This window comes from Bubalus kerabau, chromosome 5 (assembly GCF_029407905.1).
Source record: "Bubalus kerabau isolate K-KA32 ecotype Philippines breed swamp buffalo chromosome 5, PCC_UOA_SB_1v2, whole genome shotgun sequence".
In the NCBI taxonomy this organism is placed as follows: domain Eukaryota; kingdom Metazoa; phylum Chordata; class Mammalia; order Artiodactyla; family Bovidae; genus Bubalus; species Bubalus kerabau.
The window spans coordinates 106,914,141-106,939,983 of record NC_073628.1 but is presented as its reverse complement, the minus strand read 5'-3'; the positions used below and the strand labels follow the sequence as shown (position 1 = coordinate 106,939,983).

The following is a 25,843-nucleotide window of genomic DNA, read 5'->3' as shown; positions in this document are numbered from 1 at the left end:
TGTACTTTGAGATATAAGGTGACAAGTGGGCTCTCTGCGGGGAAATCCATGGAATGAAGCAGACCTGAGGAGGGTGCACTTGCCGACTCCCTGTCTGTGCCCCCCACCTGCCGTGTCATCCTACCTGGACTGCACTCCTATCCCACCCCATTCCCCGCCCCCACCCATCCTACCCCTGACTCCTGCCCAAGTGCTCCTAACTCTGGGGGTTCACCTGTCTGATCTCACCAGTCCTCGGGGAATTTTCGTGTCCCCTGTTTGAGAACTGGCAGCTGATTTCATCGGTCAGTTCCCACCACAGCGGTTGATGGGGCTGCTTTTTTCACTCGGAGGTGGAAGGCTTCCAAGAGGAAAAAGTTCAGACAAAAGGACTGGATCATAATCTCATCATTTTATTGTGATACAATGCACATAACATAAAATCTGCCATCTTAACTACTTTTTTAAAGTGTACAGTTCAGTGGCATTAAATATGTTTGCATTGTTGTGCAACCCGTCACCCCCATGCATCGCCAGAACATGTTTCATCCTGCAGAACTGAAACCCGGTCCCCGTGAAACCACTCCCCATACCCCCGCCTCCCAGCGCCCAGCAGCCACCATTCTGCTTTCTGTCTCTATGGACTTGACCACTCTGGGTGCCTCACAGAAGTACAATCATATAGTATTTGTCTTTTCACGACTGGCTTATTTCACTGAGTGAAGGAGAGGGAAGCCTGGCATGCTGCCGTCCATGGGGCGGTAAAGAGATACAACTTAGCAGCTGAAAAACAACAACAGAGACCTCAAGGTTCATCCATGCTGTCGCGTGTATCCGAACTTCCTTCCTTTTTAAGGCTGAATAACATTTCATTGTATGGATTTGCCACGTTTTGTTCATTCATCTACCAGGGGACACTTGGGTTGTTTTTACCTTTTGGCTATTGCAAACAATGCTGTGAACTTGGGTGTATAAATATCGCTTCACGCCTCTGCTTTCAGTTCTTTGGGATATATACCCAAAAGTATATCATGTGCTGGATCACATGATAATTTTATTTTTAGTTGTTTGAGGAACTGCCATGCTGTTTTCCATAGCAGCTGCCCTAATTTACATCCTCACTGGCAGTGCACAGGGGTTTTACCTTCCCAACATCCTTACCAACCCTTGTTATTTCCTGTTGTTGTTGCTGATAGTAACCATTCTGATTGATGTGAGGTGAAAGAAAGATCATAATCTTTTGAATAGCATACAGAATACACAAGAGCTATAGCATATGTATATGGACTGTTTACCATCTCTCATGACTTTATGTATCGTCTATGTATGTTCTATATAGTTATAGAATTATATCCTCAAAACAAATCCTGTGCGGGTAAGAATTGCTCTTACATTATTATCCTCAATTGAAGACGTGGAAGTGGAACTCAGAAAAGTTAAGGAACTTGCCCAAATCAGATAGCTAGCCAGGGGAGGTGGGGCTGAGTTTCAGACTGGGCTGACTCAAGCTTCTAAAAAAGAAGCTAAAAAGCTTTTTGCGTCTAAATTTAGCTTTGGGAACATATAATATCTAAATATTAGAAATTCCTTGTAGGTTAACTGAGATGACAAGGTAATTGGCTAAGCTAGGGAGATTGCACCCTGTGGAATCCAGGGTGGGGCTGTCAGTGAAACATGATAGGTGTAGTCTGCTGCTGCTGCTGCTGCTGCTAAGTCGCTTCAGTCGTGTCCCACTCTGTGCGACCCCATAGACGGCAGCCCATCAGGCTCCACCGTCCTTGGTATAGTCTAGCGATCCTCATTCACGCCGCACACTGAGATGGCGCCATCTAGTGAGGGGTCTGGGTAAGGAGGAAATGTGTGTGCGTGCTCACTCTGTGTCCCACTTTTAGCGACCCCATGGACTGTAGCCCGCCAGGCTCCTCTGTCCATGGGATTTTTCAGGCAAGAATACTGGGGTGGGTTGCCATTTCCTGCTGCAGGGGATCTTCCTGACCCAGGGATCGAACCTGAGTCTCTTTTGTCTCCTGCATTGGCAGGTGGATTCTTTACTACTAGTTCCTTTCCAAGAGGCACATTGGAGCTGTTACGTGAAGGCACAGCAAGAACCCCATCTCTTCTTTCCAAACTAGCCAGAGTAAGTTCTCTGCTCCCACTTGGATAACCTAGGATAGCCTTCCTCTTTTAAGATCACTGATTACATCTACATGGTCCCTTTTGCCACATACCGGATTATATTTTCAGAGATCAGGGTGTGGGCATTTTTGAGTCAAAGCTGTGGTTTTTCCAGTAGTCATGTATGGATGTGAGCATTGGACCATAAAGAAGGTGAGCACCGAAGAACTGATGCTTTCGAACTGTGGATTGAGAAGACTCTTGAGAGTCCCTTGGACTGCAAGGAGATCAAAACAGTCAATCCAAAAGGAAATTAACCCTGAATATTCATTGGAAGGACTGATGCTGAAGCTGAAGCCCCAGTACTTTGTCCACCTGATTTGAAGAACTGACTCACTGGAAAAGACCCTGATGCTGGGAAAGACTGAAGGCAAAAGGAGAAGAGGGCAGCAGAGGAAGAGATGGTTACATAGCATCACTGACTCAATGGATATGGATTTGAGCAAACTCCGGGAGATAGTGGAGGACAGATGAGCCTGGTGTGCTGCAGTCCATGGAGTCACAAAGAGTCAGACACGACTTAGTGACTGAACAACATCTTTGAGAGACCATTCTGCCCACCACATTAATACTGCCTCCTGCCTGGACCATTGCTATGGGAAGAAGCAGTGGGTCAACAACAGGGGCCATGGAGAAACATGGCTGGATGAGCTGGAGGGTGATAATATGATTATCAAGAATGGAGGGGGCAGGATTGTTGAATGAACACCTCAGCATTCAGGAAGCTGCCGGGCAGGGTTGGAAATACACATCCAAGAGTCCAGGGGGTGGTGCAGCAGCCCCAGCCCACAGAAACAGACTGAGGAGGAAACAGATACAACCCTAGAACCCCGGGGATCATCTGAGGGGAGAGGAGCCTGGTGTGGAGACCTGGAAGCAGAGAGCTGAGGGAGCCAGGAAGCTGTTGCTGGGTCGGGGCGTTAATAACAGAGACAGCTGATGGTTACTGAGGGCTTGCTTCATGCCAGGCTCTGCTCTTTGCACTTTTGAGTGTATTAACTCATTTCATCCTTAGGAGGTAAGGGCTGTAGTCTGCCCCAGTGAGGTCGCTGGGGCACCGATAGGCTGAGGATCCTGCCTGAGGTCACAGAGGGAGGCTGGGGCACTGGTACCAGCCTCTGTGGAGCCTTGCTCATCCCCAGGGCTCTCCCAGGGAGACCAGGAGGGAGGATCCAGCCGATGGGGAAGCAGAGAAGCTTCCTGTTTCATTCCACTCCCAGACTCACGGCCCCACCAGCCCCTGGCCATTTCCTCATATCCTTATTCTTTTGAAAACCCTATTTTCCTACTATTTATGCACTCCCTCGCTTTCTGAGGCAGTGAGAGGCTGGGGCAAGGGGACAGACAGGACAACCAAGAACCTAAAAGTTAAATAGATAAAACACATACACACACACATTAATTTCAAAAATATTTTCCTACTACTTTGAACACTTCATCAAGCAGTGCCTTTTGTCAATTCTGTGAAGCCTAGCTTATGAAACTCACTTTTACAGCTCAAGGAGCAACAGCAGAGAAGCAAAGACCCATGCCGTGGGCTGCCCAGCTGGAGAGCAGCAGCGGTGGGGCTTGAACTCCAGGCTTTCCGACTCCAGAGCACATCCTCCTGCTCCCAATAGAGAACACTTTGCATTCGCTCTGTTTTCTTCTAAAAACATATACATGTTTTTATATGTATTATGTCACCAATAACTTATAAGACTGTCCTAATGTTACCCTCATTTACAGATGAGGAAACTGAGGTGTCACTTGCCCAAGGTCAGCCTGCTAGGAAATGGGAGAGCTGAACTTGAGCCCAGCTCTTAAAGCTGAATAATATTCCACTGCATGGATGGGTCACATTTTGCTTATCCAGTCACCAGTCAATGGGCACATGGGTTGCTTCCACCTTTTGGCAATTGTGAATAGTTAGTATTAGTCGCTCAGTTGTGTCCGACTCTTTGCGACCCCATGGACTATAACCTCTCTCCATGGAATTTTCCAGGTCAAAATACTGGAGTGGGTTGGCATTCACTTCTCCAGGGGATCTTCCCAACCCAGGGACTGAACCCAGGTCTCCCACATTGCAGGCAGATTCTTTACTGTCTGAGCCACCAGGGAAGCCCAACTGTGAATCATGCTGCCATAAACATGAGTGTACAGATATCTCTTCAAGTTCCTGATTTCAGTTCTTTTGGGTATATGCCCAGAAGTGGACTCGCTGGATCATATGATAATTTTATATTAAAATTTTTGATAAGCCACCATACTATTTTTCATATCAGCTGCACCATTTTACATTCTCAGCAGTGCCTAAGTGTTCCACTTCCTCCACATCCTTGCCAACACATGTCATTTTCCGTTGTTGGCTTGTTTTTGATAGTAGCCATCCAAGTGGTATGAGGTGGTATCTCGTTGTGGTTTTGATTTGCATTACCGTAATGACTAGTAATGCTGCGCATCTTTTCTGTTTGTTGGCCATTTGTGTATCTTCTTTGGAGAAATGTCTATTCCAGTTCTTTGCCATATTCGATCAGGTTATTTGGGGTGTTTTGTTATTGAGTTATAGGAGTTCTCTATATATTCTTTTAAAACTATTTATGTATTTATTTGGCTGTGTCAGGCCTTAGTTGTAGCACGTGGGATCTTTTGTCGCAGCACACGAGCTCTTCAGAGTGGTGCCTGGCCTTCTCGCTGGTTGTGGTACTTGGGCTCAGTAGTTACAGCATGCAAGCTTAGTTACCCCATAGTGCGTGGGATCTTAGTTCCCTGACCATGGATCAAATCCATGTCCCCTGCATTGGAAAATAGATTCTTAACCACTGGACCACCAGGGAAGTCCCTGTATATTCTTGATGTGTGTGCGTGCTAAGTCTCTTCAGTCGAGTCCATCTCTTTGCAGCCCCATGGAGTGTAGCCCACCAGGCTCCTCTGTCCATGGGATTCTCCAGGCAAGAATACTGGAGTGGGTTGCCATGCCCTCCTCCAAGGGATCTTCCCGATCTAGGGATCGGCCCGTGTCTTTTACAGCTCCCGCATTGGCAAGCAGATTCTTTACCACTAACACCACCTGGGAAGCCTCATATTCTTGATATTAACCCTTTTTCAGTTACATGATTTGCGAGTATTTTCTCCTGTTCTGTAGAGGGCCTTTCACCCTGTTAATTGTGTCCTTTGATTCATAGAAGTTTTAAATTTTTATATAGTTGAATTTATCTATTTTATTTTTGTTGCCTATGCTTTTGGTACCATACCCAAAAAAGCATTACCAAATCTGATGTCATAAAGCTTTCCTCCTATGTTTTCCTCTAAAAGTTTTATAGTTTTAAGCTATGAGTCTTTAGTCTTTGAGCCAGGCTTCCCCAGTAAAAAATCCTCCTGCAGTGCAGGAGACTCAGAAGACATGGGTTCAATCCCTGAGTCAGGAAGATCCCCTGGAGGAGGAAATGGCAATTGACTCCAGTACTTCGGCCTGGAAAAATCCCATGGACAGAGGAGCCTGGTGAGCTAGAGTCCATGAGGTCACAGAGAGTAGGACAGGACTGAGCAAGCACAACAATAAGTCTTTGATCCTTTTTGAGTTACTTTTTGTATACAGTGTAAGGTAAGAGTCTAACGTAATTCTTTTGCAGTTTTTCCCAGCATCATTTGTTGAAAATAGTGTTCTTTCACCCACTGGATGATCTTAGTAGCCTTGTGGAAAATCATTTGACCATACATGCAAAGGTTTATTTCTGTGCTGTCTATCCTGTTCCATTGGTCTATATGCCTGACCTTATGTTAGTATCACACTGTTTTGATTAGTATAGCTTTGCACCTATCAAAAGTAAGTTTTTAAATCAATAAGTGTGAGACCTCCAACTTTTTCTTTTTCATGATGATGGCTATTCAGTTCCATTGAGATTCCATATGAATTTTAGGATGGATTTTTCTGTTTCTACAAAAATTGCTATTGGGATTTTGATAAAGATTGCATTGAATCTGTAGATCCTTCTGGGTAGTAATGGCATCTTAAACAATACAAGTCTTTCAATCCATGAATACAGGGTGTCTCTCCATTTATTTGTCTCTTCTTTAATCTCTGCCAGCAACACTTTCTAGTTTTCAATGTATACATCTTTTACCACCTTGGTTAAATTTATTCTAAAGTATTATTCTTTTTGATGCTATTTTAAATGAAATCATTTCCTCTTTTAATTTAACTTTTAAAAAAATGTTGGCTGCGCTGTGCAGCAGGTGGGATCTTAGTCCCTGACGTGATCAAACTTGCGCCCCCTGCAGTGGAATTGCAGCATCTTAACACTGGATCACCAGGGAAGTCTCTGAAATTATTTTTTTAACTTCCTTTTCAGATTGTTCATTGTGACTACATAGAAATAAAACCAGTGTTTGTGTGTTGATTTTGTATCCTACCACTTTGCTACTGAATTTCGTTTATTAGTTCTAACAAGGTTGTTTTTTCATGGACACTTTAGGATTTAGTACATATAAGATCATGTAGTTTCTGAACAGAGATCATTTTACTTCTTCCTTTCCAATTTGGATTCCTTTATTCCTTTCTCTTGCTTATTTGGTCTGGCTAAGCCTTCCAGCAATTTGTTGAATGGAAGTGGTAAAAGCAGGCATCTTGTTCTTGATTTTAGAAGAAAAGCTTACAGTCTGTCACCTTTAAGTATGATGCCACCTGTGAACTTTTCATATTTGGCCTTTATTATGTTGAAGTAATCCCCTTCTATTTCCTTTTTGTTGAATGCTTTTATCAGGAAAGAGTGTTGCATTTTGTCACATGCTTTTTTACATCAATTGAGATGATCACTTTTTTTCCTTCTTTCTGTTAATGTGATATATTACATGGATTGATTTTCATATGTTGAACCATCACTTCTTCATTCCAGGAATCAATCCCATCTGGTCATAGTGTATGATCCTTTTAATGTACTGTTGGCTTCAGTTTGCTCATATTTTGTTGAGGACCTTGATATCAGTGTTCATAAGAAATATTGGTCTGTAGTTTTCTTGTGGTATCTTTGTCTGGTTTTGGTATCAAGATAATGCCGTCCTCTTCACCTTTTGAGTCTCAGCTTCTTCATCTCTAAATTGGAGTTAGTAATAGCACCCTTGTATAGGGCTATCATGCAGATTAAATGAAAGAATGCACACAACATGCTTCAAAAGTGCCCAGTTCACAGGAAGTTCTCAAAATATGTTAGATGATGATGATGATAATAATAAATAATAGTGTATCTCATGGTAGGACAGCTCAACAAGATGGAGCTTATACAGTCAGTCTGCATCAGCAGCAGGACTTCTGTCCAATAGGAGCATTTAGCGATTTTCCAAGTAAAGGGAATAAGTGATATTATAGGGGAGAACTAGGAAGCTCTTTCCTTGCTTAACATGTGGTAGAGGCTCACGCAATTTTGTGAAGTCATTTAAAACTTCCTGCTTGCTTTGATTTCTTAATAATGGCTTGTCAGCTTTTGGGGAACTGAAAGTAGTGAAGCCTGGGAAGAGAAAAGCAAAATGTAACACACAGAATTTCTCTTACTCATGGGAAATACTAAAGGTCCATAGGACACAAAGATCAAGGGGGATGGTGATGACGATGATATGGGTGGTATTTTCCAAAGAAGTAATGTGTTTTCATGTTGTTTTAATGCCTTATTTTTTTCTAACAGTTTCAGGTTTACAGGAAATTGATCAGATAATACAGAGAGTCCCCATATATCCCACCACACCCAACACACAGTGTCCCCTGTTATTCACATTCTGTATCAGTGCAGAACATTTGTTACAATTGACAAACCAATATTGATGTGTTATTGTTAACTAAGTCCACAGTTTACATTAAGACTCACTTTTTGTGTTGTACATTGTTTGGTTTTGACAAATGTGTGGTGACAAGTCTCCACCATTATAGTATCATACAGAATAATTTCACTGCCCTAAAATCCCCGATTCTCCTCAAGCCCCTGGGCCCCTGGCAAGCACTGATCTTTTTACTGTCCCTATAATTTTTACTTTCTCCAGAATTTCATACAATTGAAATCATACAGTATGTAACCTTCTCAGACTAGGTTTTTTTCTCTAAGCAATATGCATTTAATATTCCTTCATGTCTTTTTGTGATTTGATAACTCATTTATTTTTAATCACTAATATTTCATGGTATAGATGTACCATAATTTGTGTATTCATTTACCTTTTAAAGGATATCTTGGTTGCTTCCAGTTTATGGCAATTATGAATACAGATGCTATAAGCAATTGGAAATATTCTTTTCCATTCTTTTCCAAGATGCTGAAAGCACGTATCCAAAATAAATGAGTCTTGGTGGATATAGAGAACAGACTCGCAGTTACCAAGGGAGGGGGTTGGAGGAGGGATGGAGTGGAAGGTTGGAGTTAGCAGATGTAAGCTATTAAATATGGAATATATAAACAACAAGGTCCTACCATATAGCACAGGAAACCATATCCGACATCCTATAATAAACCATAATGGAAAAGAATATTTTAAAAGACTGTATATATGTATAACTGAATCACTTTGCTGTATAGCAGAAAGTAAATAACACTGTAAATCAATGTAAAATAAATAAATAAATGAGTCAATAAGAAAACAAACATCCCAACTTAAAACTAGGAAAAAGATCTGAAGAGACACCTCACCAAAGAAGATATGCGTGGACTTCCCTGGTGATCTAGTGGCTAAGACTCTGGGCTCCCAATGTAGGGAGTCTGGGTTCAATCCTTGGTCAAGAAACTAGATCCCGCATGCTGCACTAAGACCGGGTACAGCCAAATAAATAAATATTTTTTGAAAAAGATATACAGATGTAAAATAAGAATACAAAAAGATGTTAAATATCATATGTCATTAAGGAATTTCAAATAAACATGAAATATCTCTTCATTTATTTAAACTACTTTGATGTCTTTCATCAACATTTTACAGTTTTCTTCACATAGCTCTTTTTTTCATATAGCAAAGTATTTTATTTGAATAAATAAATTTATACTTAGTGAATAAAATTTATACTTAGGTTTACTCCTAAGCATTTATTTATTTTTTTGGGTGTTAATGTTAAGCTTTGGATCACAATAAACTGTGGAAAATTCTTCAAGAGATGGGAATACCAGACCACCTGACCTGCCTCTTGAGAAACCTATATGCAGGTCAGGAAGCAACAGTTAGAACTGGACATGGAACAACAGATTGGTTCCAAATAGGAAAAGGAGTACATCAAGACTGTATATTGTCACCCTGCTTATTTAACTTCTATGCAGAGTATATCATGAGAAACGCTGGGCTGGAAGAAGCACAAGCTGGAATCAAGATTGCCAGGAGAAATATCAATAACCTCAGATATGCAGATGACACCACCCTTATGGCAGAAAGTGAAGAGGAACTAAAAAGCCTCTTGATGAAAGTGAAAGAGGAGAGTGAAAAAGTTGGCTTAAAGCTCAACATTCAGAAAACGAAGATCATGGCATCTGGTCCCATCACTTCATGGAAAATAGATGGGGAAACAGTGGAAACATTGTCAGACTTTATTTTTGGGGGGCTCCAGAATCACTGCAGATGATGATTGCAGCCATGAAATTAAAAGACGCTTACTCCTTGGAAGGAAAGTTATGACCAACCTAGATAGCATATTGAAAAGCAGAGACGTTACTTTGCCAACAAAGGTTCGTCTAGTCAAGGCTATGGTTTTTCCAGTGGTCATGTATGGATGTGAGAGTTGGACTGTGAAGAAGGCTGAGTGCCGAAGAATTGATGCTTTTGAACTGTGGTGTTGGAGAAGACTCTTGAGAGTCCCTTGGACTGCAAGAAGATCCAACCAGTCCATCCTAAAGGAGATCAGTCCTGGGTGTTCATTGGAAGGACTGATGCTCAGGCTGAAACTCCAGTACTTTGGCCACCTCGTGTGAAGCGTTGACTTATTAGAAAAGACTCTGATGCTGGGAGGGATTGGGGGCAGGAGGAGAAGGGGACGACAGAGGATGAGATGGCTGGATGGCATCACCGACTCGATGGACATGAGTTTGAGTGAACTCCAGGAGTTGGTGATGGACAGGGAGGCCTGGTATGCTGCGGTTCATGGGGTCGCAAAGAGTCGGACACGACTAAGCGACTGAACTGAATGTTAAGCAGTATTGTGTTTTTAATTTCAAATTCCAGTTGTTCACTGTTGGCTTATAAGATAGCAATTGACTTTTGCATATTAATCTTGTATCCTGAAACCTTGCTATAATTGCTTATTAGTTCCAGGAGGGCTTTTTGTCATTTCTTTGGGATTTTCTGCATAAACAATCATGCAGTCTACAAAATGGGCAAAAGATCTGAACAGACACCTCACCAAAGAAGATTTTTTTTCCTTCCCAATCTATGATGTTTTATTCTCTTTTCTTGTCTTATTGCATTAGCTATGACATAAAAGACAATGTTGAAAATGAGTGGTGAAAGGGGACATCTTTGCCTTATTCCTGATTTTAATTGGAAAGTTTTTAGTTTCTCACCATTAAGTATGGTGTTAGCTTTTAGGGTTTTTATTGATGTACTTTATCAGGTTGAGGATGTTCCCCTTCATTCCTAATTTGCCAAGAGTTGTGGTAGTTTGTTGGTTTATCATGGGTACTGTGCTTAGTCGCTCAGTCGTGTCCAGCTCTTTGCAACGCATGGCCTGTAGCCATCCAGGCTTCTCTGCCCATGGGGATTCTCCAGGCAAGAATACTGGAGTGAGCTGCCATGCCCTACTTCAGGGGATCTTCCCAACCCAGGGATCAAACCCAGGTCTCCCGTGTTGTAGGCAGATTCTTTACCATCTGAGCCATGAGGGAACCCCCAGGTTTATTATGAATGGGTATTAAATTTTGTCAAATGCTCTTTTTTCAATCTACTGATAAGGCAATGTGATTTCTCTTCTTTACATTATTGATGTGATAGATTACATTGATTTCCAAATCTTTGCACACCTGGAATAAATCCCACTTGATTGTGGTATATAATTCTTTTTATATGTTATTGGGTTCAATTTGCTAATATTTTGTTGAGGATTTTGGATCTTTCTGGAAAGGAAGGACTGGTCTGCAGTTTTCCTGTCTTGTAATATCTTTATCTGATTTTGGTATTAGAGTAAGGTTGGCCTCACAGAATGCATTAGGGAGTATTCACTCTTCTATTTTCCAAAAGTGATTATAGAGAACTGATACAATTCTTCATTTCAGTTCAGTCACTCAGTCGTGTCTGACCCTTTGCGACCCCATGGACTGCCACATGACAGGCTTCCCTGTCCTTCACCAACTCCCAGAGCTTGCTCAAACTCATGTCCATCCAGTTGGTGATGCCATCCAAACATCTCATCCTCTGTCGAACCCTTCTCCTCCTGCCCTCAATCTTTCCCGGCATCAGGATCTTTTCCAATGAGTCAGTTCTTCACATCAGGTAGCCAAAGTATTGGAGTTTCAGCTTTAGCATCATTCCTTCCAAAGAACACCCAGGACTGATCTCCTTTAGAATGGACTGGTTGGATCTCCTTGCAGTCCAAGGGACTCTCAAGAGTCTTCTCCAACACCACAGTTCAAAAACATCAATTCTTCGGCGCTCAGCTTTCTTTATGGTCCAACTCTCACAATCATACATGGCTACTGGAAGAACCACACCTTTAACTAGACGGACCTTTGTTGGCAAAGTAATGTCTCTGCTTTTTAATATGCTGTTTAGGTTGGTCACAGCTTTCTTCCAAGGAGAAAGTGTCTTAATTTCATGGCTGTAGTCACCATCTGCAGTGATTTTGGAGCCCAAGAAAATAAAGTCTGACACTGTTTCCATTGTTTTCCCATCTATTTGCCACGAAGTGATGGGGCCGGATGCCATGATCTTAGTTTTCTGAATGTTGAGTTTTAAGCCAACTCCTTCACTCTCCTCTTTCACTTTCATCAAGAGGCTCTTTAGTTCCTCGCTTTCTGCCATAACGGTGGTGTCATCTGCATATCTGAGGTTACTGATATTTCTCCTGGCAATCTTGATTCCAGCTTGAGCTTCATCCAGCCTGGCATTTCACATGATGTATTCTGCATATAAGTTAAATAAGCAGGGTGACAATATACAGCCTTGACATACGCCTTTCCCAATTTGGAACCAGTCTGTTGTTCCATGTCCAGTTCTAACTGTTGCTTCTTGACCTTCATACAGATTTCTCAGGAGGCAGGTCAGGTGGTCTGGTATTCCCATCTCTTGAAGAATTTCCCACAGTTTGTCGTGATCCACACAATCAAAAGCTTTGGCGTAGTCAATAAAGCAGAAATAGATGTTTTTGTGGAACTCTTGCTTTTTCGATGATCCAACGGATGTTGGCATATTGATATCTGATTCCTCTACCTTTTCTAAATCCAGCTTGAACATCTGGAAGTTCGTGGTTCAAGTACTGTTGAAGCCTGGCTTGGAGAATCTTGAGCATTACTTTGCTAGTATGTGAGATGAGTGCAAATGTGCTGTAGTTTGAACATTCTTTGGCATTGCCCTTCCTTGGGATTGGAATGAAAACTGACCTTTTCCAGTCCTGGGCCACTGCCGAGTTTTCCAAATTTGCTGGCATGTTGAGTGCAGCACTTTCACAGCATCATCTTTTAGGATTTGAAATAGCTCCACTGGAATTCCATCACTTCCACTAGCTTTGTTCATAGTGATGCTTCCTAAGGCCAACTTGACTTCACATTCCAGGATATCTGGCTCTAGTCCAGTGATCACACCATCATGGTTATCTGGGTCATGAAGATCTTTTTCATATAGTTGTTCTGTGTATTTTTGCCACCTCTTCTTAATATCTTCTGCTTCTGTTAGGCCCATACCATTTTTACCCTTTATTGTGCCCATCTTTGCATGAAATGTTCACTTAGTATCTCTAATTTTCTTGAAGAGATTTCTAGTCTTTCCCATTTTATTGTTTTCATCTATTTCTTTGCATTGATCACTGGGGAAGGCTTTCTTATCTCTCTGTACCATTCTTTGTAATTCTGCATTCAAATGGGTATATCTTTCCTTTTTTCATTTGCCTTTTGCTTCTCTTCTTTTCTCAGCTACTTGTAAGGCCTCCTCAGACAACCATTTTGCCTTTCTGCATTTCTTTTTCTTGGGGATGGTCTTGATCCCTGCCTCCTGTACAATGTCACGAACCTCCATCCATAGTTCTTAGGCACTCTGTCTATCAGATCCAATCCCTTGAATCTATTTGTCACTTCCACTATATAATCATAAGGGATTTGATTTAGGTCATACCTGGATGGTCTAGTGATTTTCCCTACTTTCTTCAATTTAAGTCTGAATTTGGCAATAAGGAGTTCATGATCTTTCCTGAATATTTGGTAAAATTTACCAGTGAACCCACCCAGGTCTGGTACTTTCCATTTTGAAAGGTTATTCATTACTGATTCAAATTCTTTAATAGATATGAGTCTATTCAGGGTATTTATTTCTGTTTGTGTGAGTTTTGGCAGATTGTTTCTTTCAAGGAATTGATCCACTTCATTAACTTATAAAATGTGTGGACATAGAATTATTCATGCATTGCGTGCATGCTCAGTCATGTCTTACTCTTTGCAACCCTATGGACTGTAGTCTACCAGACTCCTCTGTCCATGGTATTTTTCCAGGCAAGAATACTAAAGTGGTTTCCATTTCCTACTCCGGGGATCTTCCTAACCCAGAGATGGAACTCGTATCTCTTGCATCTCCTGCATTGGCAGGTGGATTCTTTACCACTGTACCACGTGGGAAGCCCCTCAGAATTCATAATATTCCTTTTTTATCCCTTCACTGTCCATGGGATCATGGCCTCTCTTTCATTTCTGATTTTAGTAATTTCTATCTTCTCTCTTTTTTCCTTGATTATCCTGGTAGAGGTTTGTCCATTTTTTAAATTTTTTTTTTTTTAAAGAAAGCACTTGATTTTCCTGTCCTGTATTGTTATTTAATTCATTGCTTTTTTTTCTTCTGCTTGTGGTAGGCTTGTATTGGTCTTCTTTCTCTAGTTTTATAAGGTGGAAGCTTATATTACTGATTTTAGATCTTTCTTCTTTTCTAATATATGCGTGCAATGCCATAAATTTCCCTCCAAGAGTTGCTGTCACTGTATCTTGCAAATATTCATAGGTTGTATTTTCATTTTCATTTAACTCAAGATAATTTGTTTTATTTCTTATGAGACTTCCTCTTTGACCCATCTGTTGTTTAGAAATGTGTTGTCTAATCTCCAAATATTTGGGGATTTTCCATCTATCTTTCTGGTATTGGTTTCTAGTTTAATTCCAATGTGGTCTGAAAACAGTTCATTTCAGTTCAGTCACTCAGTCGTGTCCGACTCTTTGCGACCCCATGAACCGCAGCACACCAGGCCTCCCTGTCCATCACCAACTCCCAGAGTCCACCCAAACCCATGTCCATTGAGCTGGTGAGGCCATCCAACCATCTCATCCTCCATCGTCCCCTTCTCCTCCTGCCCTCAATCTTTCCCAGCATCAGGGTCTTTTCAAATGAGTCAGCTCTTCCATCAGGTGGCCAAAGTATTGGAGTTTCAGTTTCAACATCAGTCCTTCCAATGAACACCCAGGACTGATCTCCTTTAGGATGGACTGGTTGGATCTCCTTACAGTCCAAGGGACTCTCAAGAGTCTTCTCCAACACCACAATTCAAAAGCATCAATTCTTCGGTGCTCAGCTTTCTTTGTAGTCCAACTCTCACATCCATACATGACCACTGGAAAAACCATAGCCTTGACTAGACAGACCTTTGTTGGCAAAGTAATGTCTCTGCTTTTTAATATGCTATCTAGGTTGGTTGCAAAGAGTCAGACATGACTGAGTGACTGAACTGAACCGAACTAGGTTGGTCATAACTTTCCTTCCAGGGAGTAAGCATCTTTTAATTTATGGCTGCAGTCACCATCTGCAGTGATTTTGGAGCCCAGAAAAATAAAGTTAGCCACTGTTGCCACTGTTTCCCCATCTGTTTGCCATGAAGTGATGGGACTGGATGCCATGATCTTAGTTTTCTGAATGTTGGGCTTTAAGCCAACTTTTTCACTCTCTTCTTTCACTTTCATCAAGAGGCTCTTTAGTTCTTCTTCACTTTCTGCCATAAGGGTGGTGTCATCTGCATATCTGAGGTTATTGATATTTCTCCTGGCAATCTTGATTCCAGCTTGTGCTTCTTCCAGCCCAGCGTTTCTCATGATGTACTCTGCATAGAAGTTAAGTAAGCAGGGTGACAATATACAGCCTTGACGTACTGCTTTCCTGATTTGGAACCAGTCTGTTGTCCGTGTCCAGTTCTAACTGTTGCTTCCTGACCTGCATACAGGTTTCTTAAGAGGCAGGTCAGGTGGTCTGGTATGCACATACTTTGCATAATTTCTATTCTCTTTACATTTGTTGATGTTTTGTGGCCCAGAATGTGGTCTATTTGGTGAGTGTTCCACATGAGCTTGAGAAGGATGTGTGATTGGTTGTTGGATGAAGTTGTGTGGCTGTCTGTTAGATCCAGATGATTGATAGTGCTGTTCAGTTCAACTTTATTCTTACTAATTCTCTGAGGGCTGGGTCTGCCCATTACTGATAGAGGGATGCTGCGGTCTCTAGCTGTCATGATGGATTCGTCTGTTTCTTCCTGCAGTTCTATCAGTTTTTGTCTCCCATATTTTGATGCTCTATTGTTGGGCACATGTAATAAAGGACTGTTACTTCATCTTAGAGAATCAATCCCATTATCATAAGATAACACCTCTCTTTATCCATGATAACCTTCCTTGCTTTAGTTGGTTCTATCTGAAATTAATGTAGCTACTCCTGCTGTCTTCTTGTGATTCAGTATTTAAAAGTGAAAGTGATTGGTAGGAATTTGCAAAGTGGGTAAGGGCACAGCCATTTGAATCAGGCAAACCTGGGTACAAAGCCAGGCGAGTCGAGCTGGGTGACTGTGGGCACACTTCATCATTCTGTGCCTCAGTTTCCTCATCTAAAAAGTCAGGAACTGTCAGACCTACTGCATAGCACAGGGAACTATATTCAGTATCTTGTACTAACCTGTAATGGAAAATATGCATCAATTAAAAAAAAAAAAAGAATATGAAAAAGGATATATATTATATGTGTGTGTGTGTGTGTGTGTGTAATATAATCACTTTGCTATACACCAGAAACTAACACAACAGTGTAAATCAACTATCTGTGCTGTGCTCAGTCGCTCAGTCGTGTCCAACTCTTTGTGACCCCATGGACCATAACCCACCAGGCCCCTCTGTCCATGCGGATTCTCCAGGCAAGAATACTGGAGTGGATTGCCATACCCTCCTCCAGGGGATCTTCTCCACCCAGGGATTGAACCCATGTCTCCCGCATTGCAGGTGTACTCTTTACCATCTAAGCCACCAGGGAAATGTTTAAATGAGGCAGTGCCCCTTTGGATTATTGTGAAGATGTGGGACGTATATATAATATAAGTGGGATGTTAGTATAGATTTCTAAGTCCAAGTACTCTGTATGAAAGTTGAGTGAGGCACTCTGAGAAGAATTAACAGAAAATAATTGTGAAGTCTCAGGCTGGAGTGGATGGCTCATAGGCAGTGTGCTGAAAAGACAGAAAACTTCACATATGCCCTGCAGCCCATAGTCCAGGGCACCCAGGCGGGTGGAATGTGATATTTCTTCCTTGGTGCTGAGTTTTGCTCACTCTTAATCGAAATTGCATAGGAGCCCTCTGCCCCCACAGCCAGTTCATTGTCTGAAATCCCTTTCTTTGGGGGGCAGTGTGGTCACACCAGGGCCCCTACTGAAAACCAGATCATCTTTGGTTAGATAAATTCTGATTAGCTTTTAAGAAGCACTAGAAATAATTAATCACATGGGAAAACCAAAGCTTTTAAAAAGTAGTTATAAAACCTGTTGTGGGATTTTCCTGGTGGTCCCATGGTTAAGATTCTGATCTTCCAATGCAGGGGGTGCAGGTTCAATCCCTGGTGGGGGAACTAGATCCCATATGCCATGCCAAAAATAAATAAATTAGTAGGATATAAATTAACAAAAAAGAAAAAGATGAGAAAATAAAATTTAATGAATAGAAAGATTGTAAACATAGGAAAAAGCCTGGAAGGATGTGAATTGCTGTGTTCAGACAGTGCCTGCCTCTGGGGAACAAGAGTCTAAGTGATTTTAATGTCTTCTTTATGTTTTTCTCTAGCTCTCATTTTCTGCATTGTTAAGAAAAACGTGTTATTCTAAAAATGAATAGAACAAATGAAAACAATAATGATTATAAGACCTCCCCTTCACTTTAACACTTGCAGTAAATAGTTGAGTCACTTGCCAACTGACCTTTCTGGTTTGTGTTGGGCCATTTCTGCTGTCATGCCATTTGGGACAACCCAAAGTATACTCATGTGGGATCATAGAAATACAGACTGGCCAATTCCTGACCAGTTCCCCCAAGTTCCCTCTTGCCTCTCTGTGGTGCCTGACTCCCCTGTCCAACAACTTGGGCAGCTCTTCTGGGTCTGGTGTCAGACAAAGCCCATGGCCCTCTGTTCACTTGCTGTGTGGCCTTAGGCGAGTCACGTAACCTCTCTGAACTTCAGCATCCTCCTTAAAAGGAGGACTGCAGTGACCGTCCAGTCAGATGAAGCCATTAGCGCATTGAGACACCCAGTGTCGGTAGCACTAGTAAGTATTACGCCCCACCACATTATTCCCGCTTTTCTGGCTCTGACTGTCCCCCCTCCTCCGTTTCAGTCTGCAGACATCGACAACCATCACGCGCTCATCGAATATAATGAGGCTGAGGGCAGCTTTGTTCTCCAGGACTTCAATTCCCGCAGCGGCACATTTGTCAATGAGTGCCACATTCAGAACGTGGCTGTGAAGCTCTTACCGGGAGACCTCTTGAGGTTCGGGACTGGAGGGCTCACCTACGAACTGGTCATCGAAAACCCAGCCTCGGTAAGTCCAGGCCCCTGCGGGGTGGGGGTTGGGTGGCAGAGGTACCTTCTGTGCAGCTTGGGGCTCAGATGCGGCCAAAGGTGGAGCTTGTCCAGAGCGCATCACTTTGCCCTCAGCTACACACACCCTGGCAGCCACAGGACCCAATTCTGTGAAGGTCAGACCCATCCGGTGGGTCCCAGGGAGGAGCGAATCCTGGCGCCCTCTACTGGGAATTTCTCAGAATTACAGGCAAGAGTCGCCTAGCAACCAGCCCGTAACTAGTGCATTTTCCTGAAAAGTGAAGCTTGCAAGCAGAGATGGAAAGCAGGTGTGTGCTTTTGAAGATGCAGAGATGGATGCTTCATTTTTAGGCAGATCAGCGCTCTACAACTTCCTAGCTTTGAGACCTCGGCCAGGGTTCTTTGCATGCTTGGGTCTGGGTGTTATCAACGGTGCAGGGCATTGAGAGAGTATAGAAAGGGTCAACAGCCTTGTTAGGAAGGCCAGAGGTCCCCAAGCAGCAGGAGGAAATAATCTGCAAATGGTAGACGTTTTTTTCCCTTCTCTTTACAAAATTAAAACTCAGCATTCAAAAAACTAAGATCATGGCATCCAGTCCCATCACGTCCTGGCAGATAGTTGGGGAAACAATGGAAACAGTGACAAACTTTATTTTCTTGGGCTCCAAAATCACTGTAGATGGAGACTGCACCCATGAAATTAAAAGACACTTGCTCCTTGGGGGAAAAGCTATGACAAACCTAGACAGCATATTGAAAAGCAGAGACATTACTTTGCCAACAAAGGTCCCTCTAGTCAAAGCTATGGTTTTTCCAGTAGTCATGTATGGATGTGAGAGTTGGATGATAAAGAAGGCTGAGTACCGAAGAATTGATGCTTTTGAACTGTGGTGTTGGAGAAGACTCTTGAGAGGCCCTTGGACTGCAAGGAGATCAAACCAGTCAATCCTAAAGGAAATCAAGCCTGAATATTCATTGGAAGGACTGATGCTGAAGCTGAAACTGCAATATTTTGGCCACCTGATGTGAAGAACTGACTCATTAGAAAAGACCCTGATGCTGGGAAAGATTGAAGGCAGGAGGAGAAGGGGACGACAGAGGATAAAGATGGTTGGATGGCATAACCAACTCAATGAAAATGAGTTTGAGCAAGCTCCCAGAGATGGTGAAGGACAGGGAAACCTGGCGTGCTGCCGTCCATGGGATCACAGAGTCAGACACAACTGAGCGGCTGAACACCAGTACAAAATTAAAGGAGGTTTCTTCTAATCCTGTGTTTCATGGTGACACCTGGTTCTGCCTGAACTTAACTTTTCTCAAACCTTGAACTAACCAATGTGTTTTTCTTACGGAAATGTTTTTCTTAAGCTATGTTAATGAAACTATGTATTTGCTTTGGAATCTGCCTTTCTTCAAGATTTATGTCAATGGTTTGATGCCCAGAGATGACTCCCCTTGTTCCAATGCTGTCTCAAAATGCATGTTGTAGGAGAGGGGCCTGGTGCAGCTCTCTCAGTCTCGAGGTGTTTCTTTTATCTGATTAGCAGTTTGCTAACAGGTATAAAATGCCTTGCCAACAACTAGCAAGGGGGCACTCTTTCTGTCCCCTTCTGATGTCTGTTTCAGAAGCTTTCTCTATCCCTTTTATATTTTTGTTTGTTTAATTTATTTTAATTGGAGGCTGATTACTTAACAATATTGTGGTGGGTTTTAGCCATACATTGATGTGAATTAGCCACGGGTGTACATGTACTTTGCTACACAAAAGCTCCGAGTGATCAAGTCTTGTCTCTGGTCCCAGATTGAATTTCTTTCCTCTGGAAACAGCGAATCCCAGTGTAACTCACCACTCACGACCATAACCTTTCAGTATCTATGTGTAAAAAGTCAAAATCAGTGTCTGGTGGAAATAGACACTCCACACCTGGTAACTGTCCTCACATCTTGGATCAGAAATGTTCCTGGATCAGGACCTAAAGTATGGCCCCGGGTTAATCAGAACGTAACTGAAAACTTGCCCATCAAAGCTCAGTAGGTAGACAGGATGGAGGGTGGTTAGCAACACGGGCCTGGGTCAGAACCCCAGCTCTGCCACTGGCCCACTCAGTGTGCTCTTGCACAGGCCACTGGACTCCTCAGAACCTCCATTTCCTCACCTACAAATGGGGCCAATGGCAGTAATGTCTTTGCAGGCTTGTCTCAAGGACTGAAAGAGATGGTTATAACTGCAAAAACACCAGCCCAGTGCCCGGTCCTTGGGAGCACACAGTAAACGCCTGTCGTGCATGTCCCAGAGAGACCGTGTGTTCATCTCACCCCCGCCACCAAGAGTGCTGCATGGACTGAGACCCCCCTAGGTGTAAAATCCTTTCTGGGATGAGACTAGATATAAATAAACAATGGCACCCCACTCCAGTACTCTTGCCTGGAGAATCCCATGGACGCAGGAGCCTGGTAGGGTGCAGTCCGTGGGGTCGCTGAGAGTTGGACACGACTGAGCGACTTCACTTTCACTTTTCACTTTAATGCATTGGAGAAGAAAATGGCAACCCACTCCAGTATTCTTGCCTGGAGAATCCCAGGGATGGCAGAGCCTGGTGGGCTGCCGTCTATGGGGTCGCACAGAGTCAGACACGACTGAAGCAACTCAGCAGCAGCAGCAGCAGAGACTCTGGACAGACTCCTAGGGTGTGGGTCCCATAGGCAGCCCTAAATACTCACTCTGAGATCAGCAGCGTCCCTCAGGCTTCGGGGGCAGTGACGCCACATCCATCATGTTCGCTTTGCAGATCTGGGGCAGTTTTCTTCCACCGCTGCTCAGTCTCCTTTTCCTCCTTGGACCAGCATTAAAGGTGCTCTCTGGTGAGATACACTGGGGTCCTCTGGCCGCCCTGAGGAGGGGCTCCTGACCCTGATGTGTTGATCCAATCAAGAATCCTCTACACGGGCTCTGGGGATCCCCTCATCAGAACCATGTGGGGAGCAGACCCACAGTGCAGATCTGAGGCTCAGCCCAGGCCTGAGGACTCATACTTAGGGTTCCCAGATAAAATACAGGATGCCCAGTTAAAAAACAGGTGTTTTTTTTATACATGTGTGTCCCAGATATTGCAAGGAACCACTTATGCTAAAAGAAGTTATCTGGTGTTTGTCTGAAACTCAGATTTGACTGGCACCCCACATTTTATTTATGTATTTATTCATTTATGCAAAATCTGGCAACCATACACATCCTCCCTGGGAGTGGGGCCTGGAAATATGTATTCACTCAAGCTCACCCCCAACAGTAGGGAAACCCAAATTTAGAATCATTTGTATGGAACACTTATAGAGTTGTTTAGGAGTCAAAGAAAAAGGGATTCCAGACCCCCAAGTCTGAAAATCCAAGTTTGTGAAGTTTGAGTCAGTATTTCCCTAACATGTTTAATTACAAGAAATTTTCAGGCATGCTCAGTAAAATTACAGGTTCCCAGGCACCCTCCCTGGGAAATTCTGACTTTCTGGCTTGCCTTTAGTGGGAGGAAGTGGGAGAGAGGGAGAAGGAGGCAGCAAATGATATCTGCATTTTTTTTTCTTTTTTTCCACACCAAGATATTTATTGAAATATCATTTATAGGGGCATAAAATTTGAAGTCTAAATCTTCATCAAAAGGGGGCATTGTTTAATAAATCATAAGGAGTTCGTTTATATAGGGAATACTGTGCTGCCTTTTAAAAACACTGCTTTATTGAGATATAATTAACATACACATTTAAATCTGTACCTGGATGGGCTTTGACATATGTGTACACCTATGAAACATCACCACAATCAAGACAGTGAACAAATCCTTCATCCCCCAAGGTTTCCTCTGGATCACAGCATGTGTGTGTTTGTTTGCTTGCTTTTAATAGCTTTGTGCGCGCATGCTCAATCTCTGTGTTATCTGACGCTTTGCAACCCCATGGACTGTAGCCGGCCCGGCTCCTCTGTCCATGGGATTCTCCAGGCAAGAATATTGGAGTGGGCTGCCATTTCCTCCTCTAGCTTACCAGCGTCCAATGTCATTGAAGTACAATTTACATAACATCAACTTCACGCATTTTAAGTGTCCAGTTCAATTTTAGTACATTTACATGTATAGCCATCACCACAACCTGCTTTCAGAACATTTTCATCCTTTTCTATCACCCCAAATGTCGGGAAACCTCGGAGGCACTTCATTTTTCAGTTTGCCTTTTAACTTTCAAAATTGTGGTGAAATATGACATTACCGTGTTCACCTTTTTGAAGAGTGCAGTCCAGTAGCATTGAATATATTCACACTGTTGTGAGCCACCACCACCGTCCGACTCCAGAGCTCTTCATCTTCCCAAGCTGAAACTCTCCACCCATCAAATAAACACTCCCTCTTCCTCCCTCCCATCTCACCAGTCTTTCTGTGTCTATGAATTTGACTATTCCAGGTACCTCCTATACGTAGAATCTTACTTGATTTCTCCTCTTGTGACCATCTTATTTCACTTAATGTGAAGTCCTCAAGGTTCATTCTGGCTGAATAATGTTTCATGGTGTGTATTCACCACATTTTGTTTGTTCTTTTGTCCATCCATGGCCATTTGCTTCCACCTTTTGGCCATTTCAAGTAAGACTGTTGTGACCATGGGTGTACAGATATGGAAGGGGGACTTTGTTTTACGAGGTGCTTGTTACACAAGCATGGGAAACGGTGATGACAATCTCTGACCTTGAGTAGATGAGAAGGAAGAAGATGCTTTGTAAGAAGAGAAACCAGTACGGCAGGAGGAGGAATCGCTGACGTGGACAGCACTGTGCTGAGCAGTTCACCTGCTTTCCCTCATTTCATGCTCACAGCAACCCATGACTTGGGTTCTCCCATGATCCCTATTTTACAGACAAGGAATCCACAACTCAGACAGGTTAAGTAATTTCCCTAGGGTCATACAGCTAGTCCGCACAAATGAAACTCTATCCCCGCTTGCAAATAAAGGGAGGGAGAAAACCATTTAGTCTGTTGCTGGCTGGAGCAGTAGCCTTAATTGGTTTTCACAAAGAGCAAAGCATACTTTCACGGTCACTCAAATATACACGAACTTTTTCTGTTCTCATTTCTACACTCGCTTGTGCCCTGCTTCGTTCCTCCAGTGACTGCCTGCACAGGTGTTTCCCTGACTGTGCCCAGGTGACCTTGCAGGACTCTCCCCCCATCTCATCTTCTCAAAAACGCTTTCTGCTGGTGAGTCCCAGGTTGAGAAACTTGCATCCTCTAAGCTGTTATTCGTGGAGGGGTCCTTCGCAAGGCCTACCTGAGGGCAGCCTATGGACTGATAAACATTTTCCTATGAATTCCACTTGCTGATAACTCAGAGTGTGAACTGTTTAAAAGAAGAGAAAGAAAGATGGGGAAAAGGTAAAGGTATTGAAGAGCATCTCTCATCAAATATTTTGAGATACAGAACTTGCCTCGTGGTCCAGTGGTTAAGAATCTGCCTGCCAGTGCAGGGGACATGGGTTTGATCCCTGGTCCGGGAAGATTCCACATGCTGAGCGGCAGCTAAGCTTGCGTGCCACAACTGTTGAGCCCACAAGCCACAGTTGCTGAAGCCTGGGAGCACTAGAGACCATGCTCTTCAGCAAGAGAAGCCACTGCAATGAGAAGCCCCACACACCGCAGCTAGAGAAAGCCCATGCACAGCAATGAAGACCCAGCACAGCCAAATATAAAGAAAATTTTGAAAATATTTTAAGGTCTAGTTTTTCTAAGAAATCCTTTGAAGTCATCATGCTTCCTGGATGTTCTTGTTTCCCACTGATTGGCAGGTCCCAGGTGAGGTTGCTGTGTCTACTCCCAGGGTAGTTTCCCAGGAGGACCGCCCTGATATCACCCAGGTTAAGTGTGATAGGAACTGTTCTTTTCCTGACAAAGAGTTCCCAAGTGAGAACATTTATTTCAGGCTCTGTGGTGACCGTAACCAAGAGAGAGAACTGCGGCAGCATTTCTTTGGGGAGGGGGGCGGGTTGGGTTAGGAGTCCAGATGTGTTTGCAGCTGTCACGTGGTTAGGGCACATGCCCGAGGCCAGGCTGACTCCAGAGCAATCCCAGCCCTGCTCTTGTACTGGCATTTATACTGGACACACCCAGGTCATTTCTCTCAAAGCCTCGGTCCTCATTTCTGTAATATAGTTCCTACCACACGGAACAACTGTGGTATTAAGTGGGCAATGTATGTAAATTGTTGAGTCCAGCATCTGGCACCTGATAAACACATGAAAATCCTCAGTTTTATTTATTTATTGGCTGCACTGCACGGCAGGTATGTAATATCATATTATTAATAATAGTTCCCTGACCAGGGATCAAACTTGCATCCCCTGCATTAGAAGCATGGAGTCTTAACCACTAGACTGCCAGGGAAGTCCCCACCCTCAACTTTAGTTAGAATCAAGTGAACCAGCATGTAGCAGCCAAGATGCTTCCTTTGTAAGTGTTCCTTTGGAAAGGAAACCTCCCAAGCCCTCCCCCAAATAGCAGACAGATATATTTACAGATAAATTATCCATAGAATAACACAGAAGATGGAAAAATACAAAGAAAATCTCATTTGACAAAGTACATCAGCAGCCAGCATATGCCTAGGAACATGCTCTGTAAATCACGGCTTTTTCATGAAAGTGTTACTCCACAGTCACCATTCACAGTATAGTCCATGTAGACGGCGTCGCCTGGGGTTGTGCAGGACATAACCTGCAGGGCCGTTTGCAATGCCCTGAAGCAACCGTTTTAATATACAGTTTAATATATCCGATTAATATACAGTCTCAATACCAGGTGTGGGAAATTGAAGTCACAAAGTCAGGTGTGCCTGCCATACCATGCGTTTTGTTGGTAGCTGCCTTTCTTTGTGCTTCCTGAACTCTGGGAAAGGAGGTACAGAAACAAGCTGTTCTAGTCACAGTGACCGTGTTCTCATAAAGTAGCTGAGTAAGGAAACCCTTATCACCCAAATGTATAAATCGTGTCTTTCTCTGTTCTGAAGTATGGCAAAACTGATGGAAATAGCGAGAATAAAAAAGGAAGCAAGGTGCCCCAAATAATGTGTCAAATTGTTCCATGAAGGTGTTGTTGGCTCGTTGGCAGGAGCTCCCACCCCTATCATTGCCCGTGACTGGCCTTCCCTTTAGCCTGTTCTGCCCTGTCCCCAGTCCAACTAGACTCTCCCATGTGGCTCCTGGATACTGTCTTCTGTCCCTGCAATGTCATGACGTCATGTCTAGCGGGAAGAGCGCCCTCTGTCGGCCATTATTCCTCGCTGCTTTCATAGGGAAGCTCTGCAGAATAAAATCAGAAGCAAAGGCTTTGGGATTGATGGACCCAAGTTCAAATGCTAACTGCAACTGTACCTCTCTGAGCTTCTATTTTTAATTTCTGCCAAGGAGCTTCTCATTAATCACAGCTCCCCTTTCACCCTTAAGTTTTTTCATAGAGGTCCCTGGGACCACCCCTATCATTGTATAAACTGAGGCCCGGGAGAGTTTCAGTGACTTCCCCAAGGTTAGGTATCAGTCATAGAGATCTAGAGCCAGGATTAAAAGCTACCTCTCCGGAGTCCCTCGGAGGCTTTTTCTAATAGCATGAAGCATCACGGTGCCATGTGAGCCCAGGCAGCTCCTCCACTGCCCGCTGGTTAAGGGAGGTCTCACAATTCCCAGTTCAACC

General features: G+C 43.2%; 1 protein-coding gene across 1 annotated transcript in view; it reads left to right on the top strand.

Annotated features, from left to right (window-relative positions):
• The window catches only part of FHAD1 (forkhead associated phosphopeptide binding domain 1), a 165,213-nt gene that overhangs the window by 14,918 nt on the left and 124,452 nt on the right, over positions 1–25,843 (top strand). The window contains exon 4 of the mRNA XM_055582628.1: positions 17,917–18,123. Coding sequence (XP_055438603.1) covers positions 17,917–18,123 — 207 coding nt within the window. The remainder of the gene's footprint in view (positions 1–17,916; positions 18,124–25,843) is intronic.